General features: G+C 52.4%; 1 protein-coding gene across 1 annotated transcript in view; it reads right to left on the bottom strand.

Annotated features, from left to right (window-relative positions):
• LOC139239969 (probable G-protein coupled receptor 139) overlaps positions 1-23,468 on the bottom strand; it is a 177,954-nt gene extending 154,486 nt beyond the window's left edge. Inside the window, exons 1-3 of the mRNA XM_070868425.1 lie at positions 23,330-23,468; positions 17,301-18,195; positions 16,873-16,907 (exon numbers count right to left, since the gene is read on the bottom strand). Coding sequence (XP_070724526.1) covers positions 16,873-16,907; positions 17,301-18,195; positions 23,330-23,468 — 1,069 coding nt within the window. The remainder of the gene's footprint in view (positions 1-16,872; positions 16,908-17,300; positions 18,196-23,329) is intronic.
• Between the last annotated feature and the right edge of the window lie 472 nt (positions 23,469-23,940).

Below are 23,940 nucleotides of genomic sequence, written 5' to 3'. Positions count from 1 at the left end.
TACTTCCTCCCTACCCCTTGGAGGTATCGAAGCCCACACTCCATCCCAACATGTCCTCGGGATACTGAAAACCACACTCACTCACACACTTGTCTGGAGGTACTGAGGCCAATAATCCCTCACTCCCTCCCTGCCCTGGGTGTCCTGAGGCCCACACTCCCTCCCTCCCTGCCTTTCGGGTACTGAGACCCACACTCCCTCCCTCCCACTCTGCCCTGGCGGTACTGAGGCCCACACACTCTTTCTACCTGCCCTGGGGGTACTGAAGCCCACACTCCCTCCCTCCCTGCACTAGAGGTACTGAGGCCCACACTCCCTACCTCCCTGTCCTCGGGGTACTGAGGCCCACACTCCCTCTCTACCTGCCCTTGGGGTACTGAGGCCCACACTCGCTCTCTATCTGCCCTGGCGATACTGAGGCCCACACTCCTTCCCTCCCTCAATACCCTGGGTGTACTGAAGCCCACAGTACCTCCCTCTCTGCACTGGAGGTACTGAGGCCCACATCCCCTCCCTCCCTGCCCTGGGGGTCCTGAGGCCCACACTCCCGACCTCCCTGTCCTCGGGTTACTGAGGCCCACACTCCCTCTCTACCTGCCCTTGGGTTACTGAGGCCCACATTCGCTCTCTACCTGCCCTGGGGGTACTGAGGCCCACACTCCCTTCCTCTCTGCCTTTCGGGTACTGAGACCCACACTCCCTTCCTCCCATTCTGCCCTGGCGGTACTGAGGCCCACACTCCTTCCCTCCCTCACTAGCCTGGGTGTACTGAAGCCCACACACCCTCCCTCCCTGCACTGAAGATACTGAGGCCCACACTCCCTCCCTCCCTGCCCTGGGGGTACTGAGGCCCAAAGTCCCTCACTCCCTGCACAGGGAACACTGAGGATCACACTCCCTCCCTCCCTCCTACGGAAACTGAGGCCCACATTCCGTCCCTCAATTCACTATGTGTACCGAGTCCCATATTCGCTCCATCCCTCCCTGCCCTGGAGGTTCTGAGGCCCACACTTCATCCCTCACTGGTTTTGTGGTACTGAGGCCCACACTCCATCCCTCCCTCCATGTTGGTACTGAGGCCCGCACTTCCTACCTGCCCTGGAGGTACAGAGGCCCACATTCCCTCCCTCCCTGCTCTGGGGGTACTGAGGTCTACCCCCCTCCCTCCCTGCACTGGAAGTACTGCGGCCCAAATTTCCTCACTCACTGCCCTGGGGTTAATGAGTGTCACACTCCCTCCCTTGCCTTGTGGTACTGAGGCCCACACTCCCTCCATCCCACTCTGCCTGGGGGTATTGAGGCCCACACTACCTCCCTCCCTCTCTGCCCTGGAAGTACTGAGGACCACACTCCCCTACTCAATCTCTGACCTGGCGGTACAGAGGCCCACACTGCCTCCCTCCCTGGCTTTGTGGTACTGAGGCCCACACTCCCTACCTGCCCTGGAGGTACTGAGGCCCACACTCCCTCCCTCCCTTGCCTTGTGGTACTGAGGCCCACACTCCCTCCCTCCCTCTCTGCCCTGGAGGTACTGAGGCCCACACTCACTCCCTCCATCTCTGCCCTGGTGTTACTGAGACCCACATCCACTACCTCCCTTCCAGCACGGGAGGTAATGAGGCCCACGCCCCCTCCCTCCCAGCATGGAAGTACTGAGACCCACACTCCCTCCCTTCCAGCACTGGAGGTACTGAGGCCCATACTCTGTCCCTCCCAGCACTTGAGTACTGAGGCGCACACTTCGCCCTCCAAGCCCGGTGGTACTGAGGCCCACACTCCCTCCCTCCCTTGCCTTGTGGTACTGAGGCCCACACTCCATTCCTCCCTCTCTGCCTGGGGGTACTGAGGCCCACACTCCCTCCCTCTCTGCCCTGGGGGTACTGAGACGAACACCTATACATCCCAGAACTGGAGGTACTGAGGCCCACACCACCTCCCTACCAGCAATGGAGGTACTGAGTCCCACAATCCCTCCCACCCAGAACTGGAGATACTGAAGCCCTCACTGCCACACTCGCTGCCCTGCAGATACTGAAACACACACTCCCTCCCTCCCAGCACTGGAGGTACTGAGGCGTAAACTCCCTCCCTCCCAGTCCGGGGGTACTGAGCACCAAGCTCCCTCCCTCCCTTGCTTTGTGGTACTGAGGCTCACACATCATCCCTCCCTCCTGCCCTGGGTGCAATGAGGCCCACACACCCTATAACCCTCCCTTGGTGTACTGAAGCCCACACTCCCTCTATCCCTCACTACCCTGGGGTACTGAGGCCCACACTCCCTCCCTCCCATCCTGCACTGGAGGTACTGAGCCCCACACTCCCTCCCTCCCTGCTGTGGGGATACTGAGGCCCACAGTCCATTCCTCTCTGCCCTGTGGGTACTGAGACTCAAATTCCCTCCCTCCCTCCCTGGAGGTACTGAGGCCCAAACTCCCTGCCTCCCTGCCCAGGTAACACTTAGGCACACACTCCCTACCTCCCTCCGGAAACTGAGGCCCACACTCTGTCGCTCACTTCCCTCGGGATACTGAGACACACACTCGCTCCCTCCCTCCCTGCCCTGGGGGTTCTGCGGCCCATTCTCCCTCCCCTACTTCCCTGGGGATACTGAGGCCAACACTCTCTCTCTCCCTCACTGGTGGTACTGAGGACCACACTCACTCCCTCCCTGCACTGGGGGTACTGAGGCCCACACTCCTTCCCTCCCTCAATATCCTGGGTGTACTGAAGCCCACAGTACCTCCCTCTCTGCACTGGAGGTACTGAGGCCCACAACCCCTCCCTCCCTGCCCTGGGGGTCCTGAGGCCCACACTCCCGACCTCATTGTCCTCGGGTTACAGAGGCCCACACTCCCTCTCTACCTGCCCTTGGGGTACTGAGGCCCACATTCGCTCTCTACCTGCCCTGGAGGTACTGAGGCCCACACTCCCTTCCTCTCTGCCTTTCGGGTACTGAGACCCACACTCCCTTCCTCCCATTCTGCCCTGGCGGTACTGAGGCCCACACTCCTTCCCTCCCTCACTAGCCTGGGTGTACTGAAGCCCACACACCCTCCCTCACTGCACTGAAGATACTGAGGCCCACACTCCCTCCCTCCCTGCCCTGGGGGTACTGAGGCCCAAAGTCCCTCACTCCCTGCACAGGGAACACTGAGGATCACACTCCCTCCCTCCTACGGAAACTGAGGCCCACATTCCGTCCCTCAATATACTATGGGTACTGAGTCCCATATTCACTCCATCCCTCCCTGCCCTGGAGGTTCTGAGGCCCACACTTCATCCCTCACTGGTTTTGTGGTACTGAGGCCCACACTCCCTCCCTCCCTCCATGGTGGTACTGAGGCCCGCACTTCCTACCTGCCCTGGAGATACTGAGACCCACACTCCCTCCCTCTCTGCTCTGGGGGTACTGAGGTCTACCGCCCTCCCTCCCTGTGCTGGAAGTACTGCGGCCCACATTTCCTCACTCACTGCCCTTGGGTTAATGAATGTCACACTCCCTCCCTTGCCTTGTGGTACTGAGGCCCACACACCCTCCCTCCCTCTCTGCCTGGGGGTATTGAGGCCCACACTATCTCCCTCCCTCTCTGCCCTGAAGTACTGAGGACCTCACTTCCTTACTCCATCTCTGACCTGGCGGTACAGAGGCCCACACTGCCTCCCTCCCTGGCTTTGTGGTACTGAGGCCCACACTCCCTACCTGCCCTGGAGGTACTGAGGCCCACACTTCCCTCCCTCCCTTGCCTTGTGGTACTGAGGCCCACACTCCCTCCCTCCCTCTCTGCCCTGGAGGTACTGAGGCCCACACTCCCCCCTCCCTGATTGCCCTGGGGGTACTGAGGCCCACTCTCCCACCCTCCCTGACTGCCCTGGGGATACTGAGGCCCAAACTCACTCCCTCCCTCCCTGCCCTGGGGGTACAGAGGCCCAGACTTCCTCCATACCTCTTGGAGGTACCGTAGCCCACACATCATCCCAACATGCCCTCGGGATACTGAGAACCACACTCGCTCACACCCTGCTCTGGAGGTACTGAGGCCAACAATCCCTCCCTCCCTCCCTGCCCTGGTGGTCCTGAGGTCCACACACCCTCCCTCATTGCCATTCGGGTACTGAGACCCACACTCCCTCCCTCCCACTCTGCCCTGGTGGTACTGAGGCCCATACTCCCCTTCTACCTGTCCTGGGGGTATTGAGGCCCACACTGCCTCCCTCCCTGCACTGAAGGTACTGATGCCTACACTCCCTGCCTCCCTGCCCTGGTGGTACTGAGGTCCACACTCCATCCCTCCTTTGTTTTGTGGTACTGAGGCCCACACTCCCTCCCTCCCTCCCTTGAGGTACTGAAGACTGCACTCCCTACCTGCCCTGGAGGTACTGAGGCCCACACTCCCTCCCTCGCTGCCCTGGGGGTACTGAGGCCTACCCCCCTCCCTCCCTTCCTGGAGATACTGCAGCCCACATTCCCTCACTCACTGGCCTGGCGTTAATGAGGGTCACACTCCCTCCCTCCCTTGCCTTGTGGTACTGAGGCCCACACTCCATCCCTCCCTGGTTTTCTGGTACTGAGTCCCACACTCCCTCCCTCCCTCCCTGGAGGTACTGAGGACCGCACACCCTACCTGCCCTGGAGGTACTGAGGCCCACACTCCCTCCCTCCCTGCCCTGGGGGTACTGCAGCCCACATTCCCTCACTCACTGTCCTGGAGTTAATAAGGATCACACTCCCTCCCTCCCTTGCCTTGTGGTACTGAGGCCCACACCCCCTCCCTTCCTCTCTGCCTGGGGTTATTGAGGCCCACACTACCTCCCTCTCTCTCTGCCCTGGAAGTACTGAGGAACACACTCCCTCACTCCATCTCTGCCCTGGCGGTACTGAGGCCCACAATCCCTCCCACCCTGACTTTGTGGTACTGAGGCCCACACTCCCTCCCTTCCTCTCTGCACTGGAGTTAGTGAGGCCCACTCTCCCTCCCTCCATCCCTGCCCTGGGGGTCCTGAGGCCCACTCTCACTCTCTACCTCCCAGTCCTCGGGGTACTGAGGCCCACACTCGCTCACTCCCTGCCCTGTGGGTACTGAGGCAAACAGTCCCTCCTCACTCCCTCCCTGCCCTGGAGGTACTGAGGCCCACCCTTCCTCGCTACCTGCCCTCGGGCTACTGAGGCCGAGACTCCCACCCTCCCTCCCAGCCCTGAGGATACTGAGGCCCACTCATTCTCCCTCTCTGCCCTGGGGGTGCTGAGGCCCACACTCCCTTCCTCTCTGCCTTTCGGGTACTGAGACCCACACTCCCTTCCTCCCATTCTGCCCTGGCGGTACTGAGGCCCACACTCCTTCCCTCCCTCACTAGCCTGGGTGTACTGAAGCCCACACACCCTCCCTCCCTGCACTGAAGATACTGAGGCCCACACTCCCTCCCTCCCTGCCCTGGGGGTACTGAGGCCCAAAGTCCCTCACTCCCTGCACAGGGAACACTGAGGATCACACTCCCTCCCTCCCTCCTACGGAAACTGAGGCCCACATTCCGTCCCTCAATTCACTATGTGTACCGAGTCCCATATTCGCTCCATCCCTCCCTGCCCTGGAGGTTCTGAGGCCCACACTTCATCCCTCACTGGTTTTGTGGTACTGAGGCCCACACTCCATCCCTCCCTCCATGTTGGTACTGAGGCCCGCACTTCCTACCTGCCCTGGAGGTACAGAGGCCCACACTCCCTCCCTCCCTGCTCTGGGGGTACTGAGGTCTACCCCCCTCCCTCCCTGCACTGGAAGTACTGCGGCCCAAATTTCCTCACTCACTGCCCTGGGGTTAATGAGTGTCACACTCCCTCCCTTGCCTTGTGGTACTGAGGCCCACACTCCCTCCATCCCACTCTGCCTGGGGGTATTGAGGCCCACACTACCTCCCTCCCTCTCTGCCCTGGAAGTACTGAGGACCACACTCCCCTACTCAATCTCTGACCTGGCGGTACAGAGGCCCACACTGCCTCCCTCCCTGCCTTTGTGGTACTGAGGCCCACACTCCCTACCTGCTCTGGAGGTACTGAGGCCCACACTCCCTCCCTCCCTTGCCTTGTGGTACTGAGGCCCACACTCCCTCCCTCCCTCTCTGCCCTGGAGGTACTGAGGCCCACACTCACTCCCTCCATCTCTGCCCTGGTGTTACTGAGACCCACATCCACTACCTCCCTTCCAGCACGGGAGGTAATGAGGCCCACACCCCCTCCCTCCCAGCATGGAAGTACTGAGACCCACACTCCCTCCCTTCCAGCACTGGAGGTACTGAGGCCCATACTCCGTCCCTCCCAGCACTTGAGTACTGAGGCGCACACTTCGCCCTCCAAGCCCGGTGGTACTGAGGCCCACACTCCCTCCCTCCCTTGCCTTGTGGTACTGAGGCCCACACTCCATTCCTCCCTCTCTGCCTGGGGGTACTGAGGCCCACACTCCCTCCCTCTCTGCCCTGGGGGTACTGAGACGAACACCTATACATCCCAGAACTGGAGGTACTGAGGCCCACACCACCTCCCTACCAGCAATGGAGGTACTGAGTCCCACAATCCCTCCCACCCAGAACTGGAGATACTGAAGCCCTCACTGCCACACTCGCTGCCCTGCAGATACTGAAACACACACTCCCTCCCTCCCAGCACTGGAGGTACTGAGGCGTAAACTCCCTCCCTCCCAGTCCGGGGGTACTGAGCACCAAGCTCCCTCCCTCCCTTGCTTTGTGGTACTGAGGCCCACACATCATCCCTCCCTCCTGCCCTGGGTGCAATGAGGCCCACACGCCCTATAACCCTCCCTTGGTGTACTGAAGCCCACACTCCCTCTATCCCTCACTACCCTGGGGTACTGAGCCCCACACTCCCTCCCTCCCTGCTGTGGGGATACTGAGGCCCACAGTCCATTCCTCTCTGCCCTGTGGGTACTGAGACTCACATTCCCTCCCTCCCTCCCTGGAGGTACTGAGGCCCAAACTCCCTGCCTCCCTGCCCAGGTAACACTTAGGCATACACTCCCTACCTCCCTCCGGAAACTGAGGCCCACACTCTGTCGCTCACTTCCCTCGGGATACTGAGACCCACACTCGCTCCCTCCCTCCCTGCCCTGGGGGTTCTGTGGCCCATTCTCCCTCCCCTACTTCCCTGGGGATACTGAGGCCCACACTCTCTCTCTCTCCCTCACTGGTGGTACTGAGGACCACACTCACTCCCTCCCTGCACTGGGGGTACTGAGGCCCACACTCCTTCCCTCCCTCAATATCCTGGGTGTACTGATGCCCACAGTACCTCCCTCTCTGCACTGGAGGTACTGAGGCCCACAACCCCTCCCTCCCTGCCCTGGGGGTCCTGAGGCCCACACTCCCGACCTCCTTGTCCTCGGGTTACAGAGGCCCACACTCCCTCTCTACCTGCCCTTGGGGTACTGAGGCCCACATTCGCTCTCTACCTGCCCTGGAGGTACTGAGGCCCACACTCCCTTCCTCTCTGCCTTTCGGGTACTGAGACCCACACTCCCTTCCTCCCATTCTGCCCTGGCGGTACTGAGGCCCACACTCCTTCCCTCCCTCACTAGCCTGGGTGTACTGAAGCCCACACACCCTCCCTCACTGCACTGAAGATACTGAGGCCCACACTCCCTCCCTCCCTGCCCTGGGGGTACTGAGGCCCAAAGTCCCTCACTCCATGCACAGGGAACACTGAGGATCACACTCCCTCCCTCCTACGGAAACTGAGGCCCACATTCCGTCCCTCAATTCACTATGGGTACTGAGTCCCATATTCACTCCATCCCTCCCTGCCCTGGAGGTTCTGAGGCCCACACTTCATCCCTCACTGGTTTTGTGGTACTGAGGCCCACACTCCATCCCTCCCTCCATGTTGGTACTGAGGCCCGCACTTCCTACCTGCCCTGGAGGTACTGAGGCCCACACTCCCTCCCTCCCTGCTCTGGGGGTACTGAGGTCTACCCCCCTACCTCCCTGTACTGGAAGTACTGCGGCCCACATTTCCTCACTCACTGCCCTGGGGTTAATGAGTGTCACACTTCCTCCCTTGCCTTGTGGTACTGAGGCCCACACTCCCTCCATCCCTCTCTGCCTGGGGGTATTGCGGCCCACACTACCTCCCTCCCTCTCTGCCCTGGAAGTACTGAGGACCACACTCCCCGACTCAATCTCTGAACTGGCGGTACAGAGGCCCACACTGCCTCCCTCCCTGGCTTTGTGGTACTGAGGCCCACACTCCCTACCAGCCCTGGAGGTACTGAGGCCCACACTCCCTCCCTCCCTTGCCTTGTGGTACTGAGGCCCACACTCCCTCCCTCCCTCTCTGCCCTGGAGGTACTGAGGCCCACACTCACTCCTTCCATCTCTGCCCTGGTGTTACTGAGACCCACATCCAGTACCTCCCTTCCAGCACTGGAGGTAATGAGGCCCACACCCCCTCCCTCCCAGCATATAAGTACTGAGACCCACACTCCCTCCCTTCCAGCACTGGAGGTACTGAGGCCCAAACTCCGTCCCTCCCAGCACTTGAGTACTGAGGCGCACACTTCGCCCTCCAAGCCCGGTGGTACTCAGGCCCACACTCCCTCCCTCCCTTGCCTTGTGGTACTGAGGCCCACACTCCATTCCTCCCTCTCTGCCTGGGGGTACTGAGGCCCACACTCCCTCCCTCTCTGCCCTGGGTGTACTGAGACGAACACCTATACCTCCCAGAACTGGAGGTACTGAGGCCCACACCACCTCCCTCCCAGCACTGGAGGTACTGAGTCCCACAATCCTTCCCACCCAGAACTGGAGATACTGAAGCCCTCACTGCCACACTCGCTGCCCTGCAGATACTGAAACACACACTCCCTCCCTCCCAGCACTGGAGGTACTGAGGCGCAACCTCACTCCCTCCCAGTCCGGGGGTACTGAGCACCAAGCTCCCTCCCTCCCTTGCTTTGTGGTACTGAGGCCCACACATCATCCCTCCCTCCTGCCCTGGGTGGAATGAGGACCACACGCCCTATAACACTCCCTAGGTGTACTAAAGCCCACACTCCCTCTATCCCTCACTACCCTGGGGTACTGAGGCCCACACTCCCTCCCTCCCTGCACTGGAGGTACTGAGGCCCACACTCCCTCCCTCCCATCCTGCACTGGAGGTACTGAGCCCCACACTCCCTCCCACCCTGCTGTGGTGATACTGAGGCCCACAGTCCATTCCTCTCTGCCCTGTGGGTACTGAGACTCACATTCCCTCCCTCCCTCCCTGGAGGTACTGAGGCCCAAACTCCCTGCCTCCCTGCCCAGGTAACACTTAGGCACACACTCCCTACCTCCCTCCGGAAACTGAGGCCCACACTCTGTCGCTCACTTCCCTCGGGATACTGAGACCCATACTCGCTCCCTCCCTCCCTGCCCTGGGGGTTCTGCGGCCCATTCTCCCTCCCCTACTTCCCTGGGGATACTGCGGCCCACACTCCCTCTCTCCCTCACTGGTGGTACTGAGGACCACACTCACTCCCTCCCTGCACTGGGGGTACTGAGGCCCACACTCCTTCCCTCCCTCAATATCCTGGGTGTACTGAAGCCCACAGTACCTCCCTCTCTGCACTGGAGGTACTGAGGCCCACAACCCCTCCCTCCCTGCCCTGGGGGTCCTGAGGCCCACACTCCCGACCTCCCTGTCCTCGGGTTACTGAGGCCCACATTCCCTCTCTACCTGCCCTTGGGGTACTGAGGCCCACATTCGCTCTCTACCTGCCCTGGAGGTACTGAGGCCCACACTCCCTTCCTCTCTGCCTTTCGGGTACTGAGACCCACACTCCCTTCCTCCCATTCTGCACTGAAGATACTGAGGCCCACACTCCCTCCCTCCCTGCCCTGGGGGTACTGAGGCCCAAAGTCCCTCACTCCCTGCACAGGGAACACTGAGGATCACACTCCCTCCCTCCCTCCTATGGAAACTGAGGCCCACATTCCGTCCCTCAATTCACTATGTGTACTGAGTCCCATATTCACTCCATCCCTCCCTGCCCTGGAGGTTCTGAGGCCCACACTTCATCCCTCACTGGTTTTGTGCTAATGAGGCCACACTCCATCCCTCCCTCCATGTTGGTACTGAGGCCCGCACTTCCTACCTGCCCTGGAGGTACTGAGGCCCACACTCCCTCCCTCCCTGCTCTGGGGGTACTGAGGTCTACCCCCCTCCCTCCCTGTACTGGAAGTACTGCGGCCCACATTTTCTCACTCACTGCCCTAGGGTTAATGAGTGTCACACTCCCTCCCTTGCATTGTGGTACGGAGGCCCACACTCCCTCCATCCCTCTCTGCCTGGGAGTATTGCGGCCCACACTACCTCCCTCCCTCTCTGCCCTGAAAGTACTGAGGACCACACTCCCCGATTCAATCTCTGACCTGGCGGTACAGAGGCCCACACTGCCTCCCTCCCTGGATTTGTGGTACTGAGGCCCACACTCCCTACCTGCCCTGGAGGTACTGAGTCCCACACTCCCTCCCTCCCTTGCCTTGTGGTACTGAGGCCCACACTCCCTCCCTCCCTCTCTGCCCTGGAGGTACTGAGGCCCACACTCACTCCTTCCATCTCTGCCCTGGTGTTACTGAGACCCACATACACTACCTCCCTTCCAGCACGGGAGGTAATGAGGCCCACACCCCCTCCCTCCCAGCATATAAGTACTGAGACCCACACTCCCTCCCTTCCAGCACTGGAGGTACTGAGGCCCACACTGCGTCCCTCCCAGCACTTGAGTACTGAGGCGCACACTTCGCCCTCCAAGCCCGGTGGTACTGAGGCCCACACTCCCTCCCTCCCTTGCCTTGTGGTACTGAGGCCCACACTCCATTCCTCCCTCTCTGCCTGGGGGTACTGAGGCCCACACTCCCTCCCTCTCTGCCCTGGGTGTACTGAGACGAACACCTATACCTCCCAGAACTGGAGGTACTGAGGCCCACACCACCTCCCTCCCAGCACTGGAGGTACTGAGTCCCACAATCCCTCCCACCCAGAACTGGAGATACTGAAGCCCTCACTGCCACACTCGCTGCCCTGCAGATACTGAAACACACACTCCCTCCCTCCCAGCACTGGAGGTACTGAGGCGCAAACTCCCTCCCTCTCTGCCCTGGGTGTACTGAGACGAACACCTATACCTCCCAGAACTGAAGGTACTGAGGCCCACACCACCTCCCTCCCAGCACTGGAGGTACTGAGTCCCACAATCCCTCCCACCCAGAACTGGAGATACTGAAGCCCTCACTGCCACACTCGCTGCCCTGCAGATACTGAAACACACACTCCCTCCCTCCCAGCACTGGAGGTACTGAGGCGCAAACTCCCTCCCTCCCAGTCCGGGGGTACTGAGCACCAAGCTCCCTCCCTCCCTTGCTTTGTGGTACTGAGGCCCACACATCATCCCTCCCTCCTGCCCTGGGTGCAATGAGGACCACACGCCCTATAACCCTCCCTAGGTGTACTGAAGCCCACACTCCCTCTATCCCTCACTACCCTGGGGTACTGAGGCCCACACTCCCTCCCTCCCTGCACTGGAGGTACTGAGGCCCACACTCCCTCCCTCCCATCCTGCACTGCAGGTACTGAGCCCCACACTTCCTCCCTCCCTGCTGTGGGGATACTGAGGCCCATCAGTCCATTCCTCTCTGCCCTGTGGGTACTGAGACTCACATTCCCTCCCTCCCTCCCTGGAGGTACTGAGGCCCAAACTCCCTGCCTCCCTGCCCAGGTAACACTTAGGCACACACTCCCTACCTCCCTCCGGAAACTGAGGCCCACACTCTGTCGCTCACTTCCCTCGGGATACTGAGACCCACACTCGCTCCCTCCCTCCCTGCCCTGGGGGTTCTGCGGCCCATTCTCCCTCCCCTACTTCCCTGGGGATACTGAGGCCCACGCTCCCTCTCTCCCTCACTGGTGGTACTGAGGACCACACTCCCTCCCTCCCTGCCCTGGGGGTACTGAGGCCCACACTCCCTCCCTCCCTGGCTTTGTGCAACTGTGGCCCACACTCCCTACCTGCCCTGGAGGTACTGAGGACGACAATCCCTCCCTCCCTTGACTTGTTGTACTGAGGCCCAGACTCCCTCCCTCCCTCTCTGCCTGGGAGTATTGAGGCCCACACTCCCTCCCTCCCTCTCTGCCCTGGAGGTACTGAGGCCCACACTCCCTCCCTCCATCTCTGCCCTGGGGATACTGAGACCCACACCCACTACCTCACTCCCAGCACTGGAGATAATAAGGTTGACACCGCCTCCCTCCCAGCACTGGAAGTACTGAGACCCACACTCCCTACCTTCCAGCACTTGAGATACTGAGACCCTAACTGCCATCCTCCCTGCCCTGGACGTACTGAGACCCACACTCACTCCCTCCCAGCACTGGAAGTACTGAGGCACACACTCCCTCCCTCCCAGCCCGGGGGTACTGAGGCCCACTCTCACCTCCCTCCCTTGCCTTGTGGTACTGAGGCCCACACTCCCTCCTTCCCTCTCTGCCTGGTGTTATTGAGGCCCACATTCCCTATCTAGATGGCTATTTTAGAGGTCCTACTTTTTAATTTAGCTCCTTGCACCTTAAATTCGTCTCGTAGGACTCCTCCCTTTATTAACCTATGTCGTTGGTACCAATGTGCACCACGACAACTAGCTGTTCTTCCTCCATTTTTAGAATGTCCTGCACCCGCTCCAAAACAACTCGTGTCGCGAGTTGGTCTTACCGCAGGAGAAGGGTCCACAGCCAGCTAAGGAATGGACGACCAGCAGGAAGAGTAGTGCAAGGAAGGTAGCGCAGGGGTCCCCTGTGGTCATCCCCCTGCAAAACAGATACACTGCTTTGAGTACTGTTGAGGGGGATGACTCATCAGGGGAGGTCAGCAGCAGCGAAGTTCATGGAACCGTGGCTGGCGCTGTTGCACAGGAGGGCAGGTAAAAGAGTGGGAGCACGATAGTGATAGGGGATTCAATCGTAAGAGGAATAGATAGATGTTTCTGCGGCAGGAATCAAGACTCCAGGATGGTATGTTGCCTCCCTGATGCAAGGGTTAAGGATGTCTCGGAGCGGGTGCAGGACATTCAAAAAAGGGATGGAGGACAGCCAGTTGTCGTGGTGCAGATTGGTACCAACGACATAGGTAAAAAAAAGGGATGAGGTCCTACGAGACGAATTTAAGGAGCTAGGAGCTAAATTAAAAAGTAGGACCTCAAAAGTAGTAATCTCGGGATTGCTAGCAGAGCCACGTGCTAGTCAGACTAGGAATCACAGGATAGCGCAGATGAATACGTGGCTTGAGCAGTGGTGCAGCAGGTAGGGATTCAAATACTTGGGGCATTGGAGCAGGTTCTGGGGGAGGTGGGACGAGTACAAACCGGACGGTCTGGAACTGGGCAGGACCGGAACCAATGTCCTTGGGGGAGTGTTTGCTAGTGCTGTTGGGGAGGAGTGAAACTAATATGCCAGGGGGACGGGAACCAATGCAGGGAGACAGAGGGAAACAAAAATGAGACAAAAGCAAAAGACGGAAAGGAGATGAGTAAAAGTGGAGGGCAGAGAAACCCAAGGCAAGAAACAAAAAGGGCCACTGATTATAAAGGGGCTGCAGGAGGGGTCAAAACTAAAAAGCATGGTTTAAAAACTAGGATTAAAACACTCTACCTAAATGCACGTAGCATTCGAAATAAAGTAAATTAGTTCACGGCACAAATCTTTGCAAATGGGTATGATTTGGTGGCCATTACAGAAACATGGTTGCAGGCTGGCCAAGACTGGTAATTAAACATACATGGGTATCTGACGATTCGGAAAGATGGACAAGAAGGGAAAGGAGGTGGGGTAGCTCTGTTAATAAAGGATGATATCAAGGCAGTTGTGAGGGATGATATTGGCTCCAATGAACAAAATGTTGAATCATTTTTGGTGGAGATTAGAGATAGTAATGGCAAAAAGTCACTGGTCGGCCTAGTTTATAGGCCAACAAATAATAACTTCACGGCAGTAGTCATCGGGGATTTTAACCTGCATATCGATTGGTCAAATCAAATCGCACGGGGTAGCCTGGAGGAGGAATTCATAGAATGCATACGGGAATGTTTCTTAGAACAGTATGTAACAGTACCTACAAGGGAGCAAGCCATCTTAGACCTGGTCCTGTGTAATGAGACAGGAAAATATAAATGATCTCCGAGTAAAAGATCCTCTCGGAATGAGTGATCACAGCATGGTTGAATTTGTAATACAGATTGAGGGTGAGGAGGTTGTGTCAGAAACGATTGTACTATGCTTAAACAAAGGGGACTACAGTGGGATGAATGCAGAGTTGGCTAAAGTAGACTGGAAACAAAGACTAAACGGTGTCATAATTGAGGAACAGTGGAGGACTTTTAAGGAGCTCTTTCACAGTGCGCAACAAAAATATATTCTTGTGAAAAAGAATGGCGGCAAGAGAAGGGATAACCAGCCGTGGATTAACAAGGAAATAAAGGAGAGTATCAAAGCAAAGACCAATGCGTATAAGGTGGCCAAGGTTAGTGGGAAACTAGAGGATTGGGAAAATTTTAAGCAACAGAAAAGAATTACTAAAAAAGCAATAAAGAAAGGAAAGATAGATTACGAATGTAAATTTGCGTAAAACATAAAACAGGTAGTAAAAGCTTTTACAAATATATAAAACGGAAAAGAGTGACTAAAGTAAATGTTGGTCCCTTAGAAGATGAGAAGGGGAATTTAATAATGGGAAATGTGGAAATGGCTGAGACATGAAACAATTATTTTGCTTCGCTCTTCACAGTGGAAGGCACAAAAATCATGGCAAAAATTTCTGGTCAAAGGAATGTGGGAAGGGAGGACTTTGAGACAATCACTATTGCTGGACAGGCTAATAGGACTCAAGGTAGACAAGTCGCCTGGTCCTGAGGAAATGCATCCCAGGGTATTAAAAGAGATGGCGGAAGTTATAGCAGATGCATTCGTTACAATCTACCAAAATTTTCTGGATTCTGGAGAGGTACCAGCGGACTTGAAAGCAGCTAATGTAACGCCTCTGTTTAAAAAAATGGGGCAGACAAAAGGCACGTAACTATAGGCCGGTTAGGTTAACACCTGTAGTGTGGAAAATGCTTGAATCTATCATTAAGGAAGAAATAGCCAGACATCTCGATAGGAATAGTGCAATCAAGCAGACGCAACATGGATTCATTAAGGGGGAACCATGTTTAACTAATTTACTGGAATTATTTGAGGATATAACGATCATCATGGATAGAGGTGTACCGATGGATGTGGTGTATTTAGATTTGCAAAAGACATTCGATAAGGTGCCACACAAAATGTTACTGCAGAAGATAGAGGTACGCGGCGGCAGAGGAAATGTATCAGCATGGATCGAGAATTGGCTGGCTAACAGAAAGCAGAGAGTCGGGATAAATGGGTTCTTTTCGAGTTGGGAATCGGTGCTTAGTGGTGTGTCACAGGGATCGGTGCTGGGACCACAACTGTTTACAATATACATTGATGACCTGGAAGAGGGGACAGAATGCAGTGTAACACAATTTGCAGATGACACGAAGATTAGTGGGAAAGCGGGTTGTGTAGAGGACTCAGAGAGGCTGCAAAGAGATTTGGATAGGTTAAGCGAATGGGCTAAGGTTTGGCAGATGGAATACCATGTCGAAAAATGTGAGGTCATCCACCTTGGAATAAAAAACAGTAAAAGGGAATATTATTTGAATGGGTAGAAATTACAACATGCTGCGGTGCAAAGGGACCTGGGGGTCCTTGTGCATGAAACTCTTTTAGAGTTAATCCAATCGATCTCCATCACCACAAGGATTCACTTGTGGTGAATAGTGCTTATGGTCACTGAGGAGCACAGAATGATTAGTTGTGCAACGTGAATGATTCTGAGGGGGCATCTGGATTTGAACCAGGGACTTCTTGATCTGCAGTCAAATGCTCTACCACTGAGCTATGAATCCCAAAAAGTTAGTTTGCAGGTGCAGCAGTTAATCAGGAAGGCGAATGGAATGTTGGCGTTCATTGCGAGAGGGATGGACTACAAAAGCAGGGAGGTCCTGCTGCAATTTTATAGGCCGCACCTGGAGTACTGCCTGCAGTTTTGGTAACCTTTCTTAAGGAAGGATATACTAGCTTTGGAGGTGGTACAGAGGCGATTCACGAGGCTGATTCCGGAGATGAGGGGGTTACCTTATGATGATAGATTAAGTAGAATGTGTCTTTACTCGTTGGAGTTCAGAAGGATGAGTGGTGATCTTATAGAAACATTTAAATTAATGAAAGGCATAGAAAAGATAGAGGCAGAGAGGTTGTTTCCACTGGTCGGGGAGACTAGAACTAGGGGGCACAGCCTCAAAATACGGGGGAGCCAATTTAAACCGAGTTGAGAAGGAACTTCTTCTCCCAGAGGGTTGTGAATCTGTGGAATTCTCTGCCAAAGGAAGCAGTTGAGGCTAGCTCATTGAATGTATTCAAATCACAGATAGATAGATTTTTAACCAATAAGGGAATTAAGGGTTACGGGGAGCGGGCGGGTAAGTGGAGCTGAGTCCACGGCCAGAATTAGCCATGATCTTGTTGAATGGCGGAGCAGGCTCGAGGGGCTAGATGGCCTACTCCTGTGCCTAATTATTATGTTCTTATGTTCTTATGCTGTAACAATTTTATAACTCTGATTCTATGACTTTCGAATACTTTTAAAGCATTATAAATTGTGATAATGTTTAATAAATGGTCACGATAAATCGAAATGCCTATACCGTATTGTAAAAAGCTATAAAGGGTACAATGGAGATGCTGCCTATATTCGAGCGGACAAGAGTTGCACTGACTCATGAAGAACGTTAGGCCGTCCATGTTTGTGCATGGCAGAGAGACCTTTCCAGAGGGGCCTGAGAGAGAGTCGTACCCCGCACAGGCAGCCCAGTTTAGACAGTGTGTGAGTGTGTGCGTGCGATCCTTCACCCAGATCACTTGCCCATCACCTGGAGCCGAGGGCAGACAGGTTGTTAATGACTGTGTTAATATTCGCCCAGATCACTGAACCCTCACGCGGAGCGCAATGTAGATTGTGTGTGAGTGAGCATGTTAATGTTGACCCCGATCATTGGCCCCTCACAGGGTGCCCAGTGTTCACAGTGTTTGAGTGAACATGTTAATATTCAGCCAAACCACTGGCTCCACGCAGTGAGAGCGACTCGATCACAATATCAGGACTCAGGGAGTCGGAGGCTGCAAAGTCCCCGCTGCTTCTCATCGTTTAATGAATTTCACAATCAAAGTAAAGGGATATTTCCCCACATTCTTCAACTGCTCTTTGAACTTAGTCTGTGTCACGCAATAAATAACCGTGTTTGTGCAGCAGCTCAACAGCTGCAGCATGAATCCCAATTCCCTCACATAAACCGGTAGATATATCAGCCAAGCACCGAACCAGCGCAATGAGCCCCACAGAGAATGCACCATATATACCGACCATAACAGGATGAAATTCCCCGAGATAAGAAGCAGTAAAATGATTGATTTCCTGCGGCTCTCCATCTCTGGGTCTCTGGGAATCTCCCCATTGCTGGGACACCGGAGTCTCCTGCGGGCTCTGCTGGATACTAAAATATATCTGACGGTGAGAGCATTGAGCAACACTATGACCACAAATGGGACACACGGGGTGAGGATGTAATGCAGGAACTCGATTATTCCCCAGACTGTTGATTTGATTAACCTAGATTTTGTGCTACAAAACCAGGGGTTATTAAATAGCTGATAGCTATCTGACAGCATAAAATACCAGAAAATATCAATTAAGCAGCTCATCACAGTCACTGTTCCCAGAACCACAGCCGCCGTTTTCCCGGTGCAATATTTAGTCTTCAGCTTCTGGCAACAAATCGCCACAAATCGGTCAAAGGTGAAAGTGACAGTGAACCAGACAGAACAGTTTGTGGCTGCATAAACCAGGACAGCGTGGATATTACACACGGGAAGGGAGAACAGGAAATAGAAATATCGCCGATAAACAATCGGAATGTGCCTCAATATCAGGTCGAGGATAATGACCAGTAGATCCGCCGCTGCCATGGCCACCAGGTAGCGAGTGACACATTGAGAGAGACCGCACTTTCCCCGAGACAGGATCACAATCGTTACTACGTTCACTGTGAGGAAGGAAAATAAACAGAGAAAGTATACATCAGGCTGCGAACAAGAGCAACTGTTTAATTGAAGTTCAGGTGAAAATTGCAAATCATTATCTAAATGTACATTTTTTGGCAATAAATTAAGGAAACCGCAAAGACGTTCGATAAATATATTGAGAACAGGAGGATAACTAAAGAAGGGTCGTGCATAATACAGACCATGAGTGTAATATATGTGTGGTGGCGGAAAATGTTGGTATGGTACTTAATCAATTCGTTGCGTCTGTTTTCACAAAGGAGCGGGAAAATGCAGATACTGCGATCAACGAGGAGTGTGAAATTCTGGATGAAGTAAACATCATGAGAGAGGAGGTATTCAGGGGTTTATCAGCTTTGATCGTAGATAATTCCCCAAGCCCGGATGAATTGCATCCCAGTCTGTTGAGCGAAGTAAAATAGGAAATAACAGACGCCTTGACCATTATTTTCCAGTCCTCTTTAGATATGTGCATAGTGCTGGAGGATTGGAGGACTGCCAATGTCCTACCCTTGTTTAAGATGGGAGAAAGAGATAGGCCGAGTAATTCCAGGCCTGTCAACCTAACCTCAGTGATGGCAAAATTATTGGATAATCTCCATTTGGAAAGGGAAGGATTAATAAGGGGCAGTTAGCACGGATTTGTTAAAGGATGATCGTGCTTGACTAACTTGATTGAATTTTTGACATGGTAACCTAGACGGTCGATGAAGGTAGTGCATACGATGTAGTGTACATCACTTTAGGAAAGCTTTTCGTAAAGTCCCACATATTAGACTGGTCATGAATGTTAAAGCCCATGGGCTCCAGTTATCCAGGGCAATGTGTCTGCTTGAATCAAATTTTGGCTTAGAGTTATGAAGCAAAGGGTTATGGTTGATGGATCTTTTTGTGACAGAAAGGCTGTTTCCACTGGGGTTACACAGGGCTCAGTATTGGATCCCTTGCTTTAGTGGTAGATATCATTGATCTACATTTGAATATAGGGAGCATGATTAATATGTTTGCACATGGTGCTAAAATTATCTGTGTGGATGGGAATGAAGAGGAGAGTCATGGAGTGCAAGAGGATATAAATATACTGGTCTGGTGCGCAGAGCTGGGAAATAGAATTTCGTTCGGTGAAGTTTAAGCTTATGCATTTTGGGAGGATTTAATAGTGTTGTTGAGCAGAGGGACCTTGGAGTGTTTGTCCACAGAACCCTGAACGTATCAGGCAAAATGTAAAAGATGGTTGAGAAAGCGTACAGAATTCTTGGTTTATTGGGTGAGGCATCGAATACAAGAGCAGGAAGGTTCTGCTTACATTGTGTAATATTCTGGTTAGGGCACAGTTGGAATACTGCATGCAGTTCTGGGTGCAGCATTTTCGGAAGGACGTGATTGCACTCGAGAGGGCGCAGATGCTGCCCTGAATTGGTAAACGCAGCTATGAAGACAGATTGCAGAGCCTTGGTCGGTTCTCATTGGAACAGAGGAGGTTGCGAGGAGACCTCACTGCGGTCTGCAACATTTTGAGGGGTCTGGATAAAGTGGGTAGCAACAGTCAACTTCCATTGGTGGAGGGCTCAATTATGAGGAGTTTAAGTGATTGTTTGAAGGTTCAGAGGGGATTTCAAGGGGGCTTCTTCACGCAGAGGGTTCTGGGATAATGGACCGTGCTGCCCCGGAAAAGGTGGTGGATGCTAAAACAATCACCACGTTTAAAATGTGCGTGGTTGTCACTGAAAGAGGCGAAACCTGCAGGATTACGGAGCGAGGGCTCTTAATTGGGAATAGAATGTACAACCTGTTGTTGGCTGAAGCAGAAACGATGGTAAGTACAGCATTAATTCGAATCCGGCCATTGTGATCTCCTGGATTTATTTCCATCGCCTGGATAGGTCGGAGACCAATCTTCCAAGATTTTTTTAGCCTCAGTTCGCCTGCGTTTTTACTTGTTTTCTGCGCCTCCCAAGAGGTCAGATGGCTCGGGTTGGGTTGGAGTGTGGAATATTTCGGTGGAATGGGCGTCGCTGTTGTATGGGGCAGATGGTTGGCCTGGGTGCTCTTTACCTTTCCGCCTTTGTTAATTGTTCACCTGTTTATATGTAACATTCAGGGCTGCTGACCGAGGGGCGTGTGGCTCTTTGTCGGTTGGCGTGGACACGATGGGCCGAAATGGCCTACTTCCGCTCTTTGCTTTTCTATTTTTCTATGTTTCGATGACATTCGATGAAATAATCTAATTATATTACCCGGGGAGTTTAATACAGGGTTTATTTAAAAAATTATCAATAGTACATCGTGGAATCAATAAATGAAATGGCAATAACTACAACAGGAAAGTAACAGATATTTGATCAATGGGAGGTCAAGTGATAGAACTACCTTTATCCCTGCAGACAAAAGTGTCAGACCAGGTACCAGGTCAAAAAGGACCAGAACCTCTCAGAAAGTTTTCGTGTCGTGGGGTCAGTCAGCATTTGGAGCGGTGTAATTCGCTTCTGTGCCCCTGGATTAGGGAGTTGGATATCGCGCTGGATTCCCGCTTGGTTAGAATATCCATTATATTTAGAAAAGAAAATGAATGCAATAGCAAAATACATAACCTTTTTCCTTGGCATGCAATGATTACTGGCAATTGTATTTAAAACATACAGATATAATATGACAATGCTAAGATAGTGAATACGTATGCACTAAAGTTACACATATAACAGGGCTGAGAGAAATGTGTTAAAGAATTAGTTTTATGCATTTTTGTTGAAATACATTATTTGTCGCTTATAGAAAGGAAGATATTCCAAATAAAATTACAAAAAATAGGCACCGAATTAAAATAAATAGTTATCATTGATCAGGTTATTGCCGACAAAATGCATGTATTAGTATCGAGACAAGGCGAGTTATTCCTCAGGCAAAGAGTCAGCGAATAATTTAGTAAAGTATATCAACACAAATGGAAGAGATTTGTCCATGTCCTTTATCACCTGTTGGATTTCACTTGTGCACAGAAAATTATTCGAGAAAATATGAATAGACTTTCATATTCTCAATACTCCCGTTACAATAGCTGGGATCATTTATCATGAAACAAAGCAGGCGGCGATAGAGCACTGTGCCAGACAGGCATGGCATCCACGTGTAAATTCATGACAATGATTTGGAATAAAGCAAGAGAGATCTGCCTGAATGAACATTTTGTGAGAATGTAAATTATCCTTGAAACCCTATTCTAACCATCAGAAGCAGTGCCACGAATGTAGAAATGGGCAGTTTTGCAAAGGAGACACTGACTTGAACTAAATGATTCGTGGACATTTCAGATATTAATGATCATCTGCCAGGATTTGTTCCATTGAATTTATTTTAGTAACCAGTCTGGGCATTCGCTGCCATTGTGTGCATCAGTAACTTTACCGAGAAATAGGTGCCATTGTGTGTGCCAGTAAGCATACCATGCATTACGTGATTGAGTATGTGCCAGTAACCATGCGGTGCATTAGGTGACTGTGTGTCAGCAACTATAACGAGCATTAGGTGACAATGTGTCAGCAAGCATACCGAACTTTAGGTGATTGTGTGTCATGAAACATGCCAAACATTAATTACTGTGTGTGTTAACCATACTGGTCATTAGGTGACTGTGTGTCATTAACCATACCGAGCACTGGGTGACAGTGTGACAGTGTGTGTTCGTAACCATACCGAACATTCGGTGACTGTGTATCATTAACCATACCAAACATTAGGTGACAGTGTGTGTCAATAGCCATACTGGTTATTAGATGACAGTGTGTGATAGTAACCATACCGAACATTAGGTGAAAAAACCAGCAAACTACTGTGGATGTTGAAAATGTGAAATGGAAACAGAAAATGTTGGAAATACCCCGAAGGTCAATCAGCACCCATGCAGAGAGTAACACAGTTATGTTTCAGGTCGATTATCTTTAGCCATCGGGTGAAAGGTCTAGTAAATCAAGACAACATTCATTTCACCTGTTATAAACGTTGAGGGGAGAGAGAATACTGAAATTCGTTCAAAAAAATTTCTCGACCAATATCTTTGCCTGACTCGAAAATAGAAAATTTGAAATTTGGTAAAACGTTTCACACTCAGAATTAATAGCCAACGGCAGTGTGGATAGGATAGCGAAGGGCGAGGAGAGAAACATATTTAAGAAACATTTCGAGAATTAATAGCTGGATACAGAGATTACCAGGGACTTTCACAACTGTGTGAAATGGGCATTGCATTGGGACTAACTGGAGGTGGTGGGATTTGATGATAGAATCATAGATATTTACAGCACAGATGGATGCCATTCGGCCCACCGTGTCTGGGCTCGCTGACAAAGAGCTACCCAATCTAATCCCACTTTCCAGTTCTTGGTCCATTGCCTTGTAGGTTACATCACTTAAATTGCACATCCAAGTAATTTATAAATGTGCTGAGAGTTTCTGCCTCTACCACTCTTTCAGGCGGTGATTTCGATACACCTAACACAATCTGAGTGAAAAAACATTTCCCCTCAGTCCCCTCAAATACTCCGACGACTGAAGTTAAATCATTAATATGGGAATATTAAAATAGAGAGATTGTAGGATCAGGAGCAAATGTTGATCAGTGATAATGGCAGTGATTGATGAATGGTACTTGGTGCGAATTATGATGTAGACAGCGGAGTTTTGTCAGAAGTCTGGAATAGATGAGTTTAAATGTAAAAATGAAAGGGATGAGAGTTTATGCAGCATAAGGCCTGATATGGTGCAGAGGCCAGACAAAATTAAGGAGGAGATAGTTGGCAGGTTTGGTAACTCAGAGGATGTGAGGTCGGAACTCAGCTCTGGCTCAAAGAAAAGGCAGAGGTTGCGAGCTTTCAAATTCAGCCTCAGATATTGGTCACTGAGCGGGAATACATCGATCGATCGAAAATTGAGATTGTGATACGAACCATAGGCTTAACTGGCAAGCACAGTAATACAGTGAAACGTGATTTACACATTTAATTGCTGGATATAGAAACTTACCACGGACACCAAGTTCAACAAAGATGACACGTAAATTACAAGAACAGATATACAGTTTGCTTGAGTTTGCCGAGTTAATAGCTGGATAGAGAGACTTACCCGGAACACCAACAACAGCAAGCAGTGGATAGTAAATGTATTTAAAAGCACGAAGTGCCAATTCTATCCGTGCGTGTAACGGAATTCTATTATAATGTTCATAAAGCATGTCAAACTCCCAGATGAAACTCCTGTCCATTGCTGTAACATTCCAAGTCACTGTTGTCTGATTCCAATCCATTTTTGTAACATTCCAATTTAACATAATGCAGATTCTGGCTGCCTCTCTTGGAGTACTGTTCTGATCCCTGTTAGTGCCGGAGGTGAAACTCTCACAGATACTATGCGAGAACGCTTTGAAAGGAATTCCTTATTAATAGAAGAGGGAAACCAGGCAAAGATACATTAGGATCCATGGAGAATACCAATAATTGCAGTCACTGAACAAACAGCTTCAGTTAACCCATGGAGACTGACATTAATTACAGTCACTGAACAAACAGCTTCACTTATCCCATTTCAATACAACACTTTTTGTACCACAGTAATGTAGCACATTTCCCCGGTCCAGCATAGTGGTTATCTTACTGGACTAGTAACCCAGAGCCCTGGAATAATGTTCCAGAACTATGAGTTCAAATCCCATCATGGCAGCAGTGGAGTTTCAATAT

The sequence above is a fragment of the Pristiophorus japonicus genome, chromosome 29 (assembly GCF_044704955.1).
Source record: "Pristiophorus japonicus isolate sPriJap1 chromosome 29, sPriJap1.hap1, whole genome shotgun sequence".
Taxonomy (NCBI): domain Eukaryota; kingdom Metazoa; phylum Chordata; class Chondrichthyes; family Pristiophoridae; genus Pristiophorus; species Pristiophorus japonicus.
This window is presented reverse-complemented; position numbering and strand designations above follow the sequence as displayed.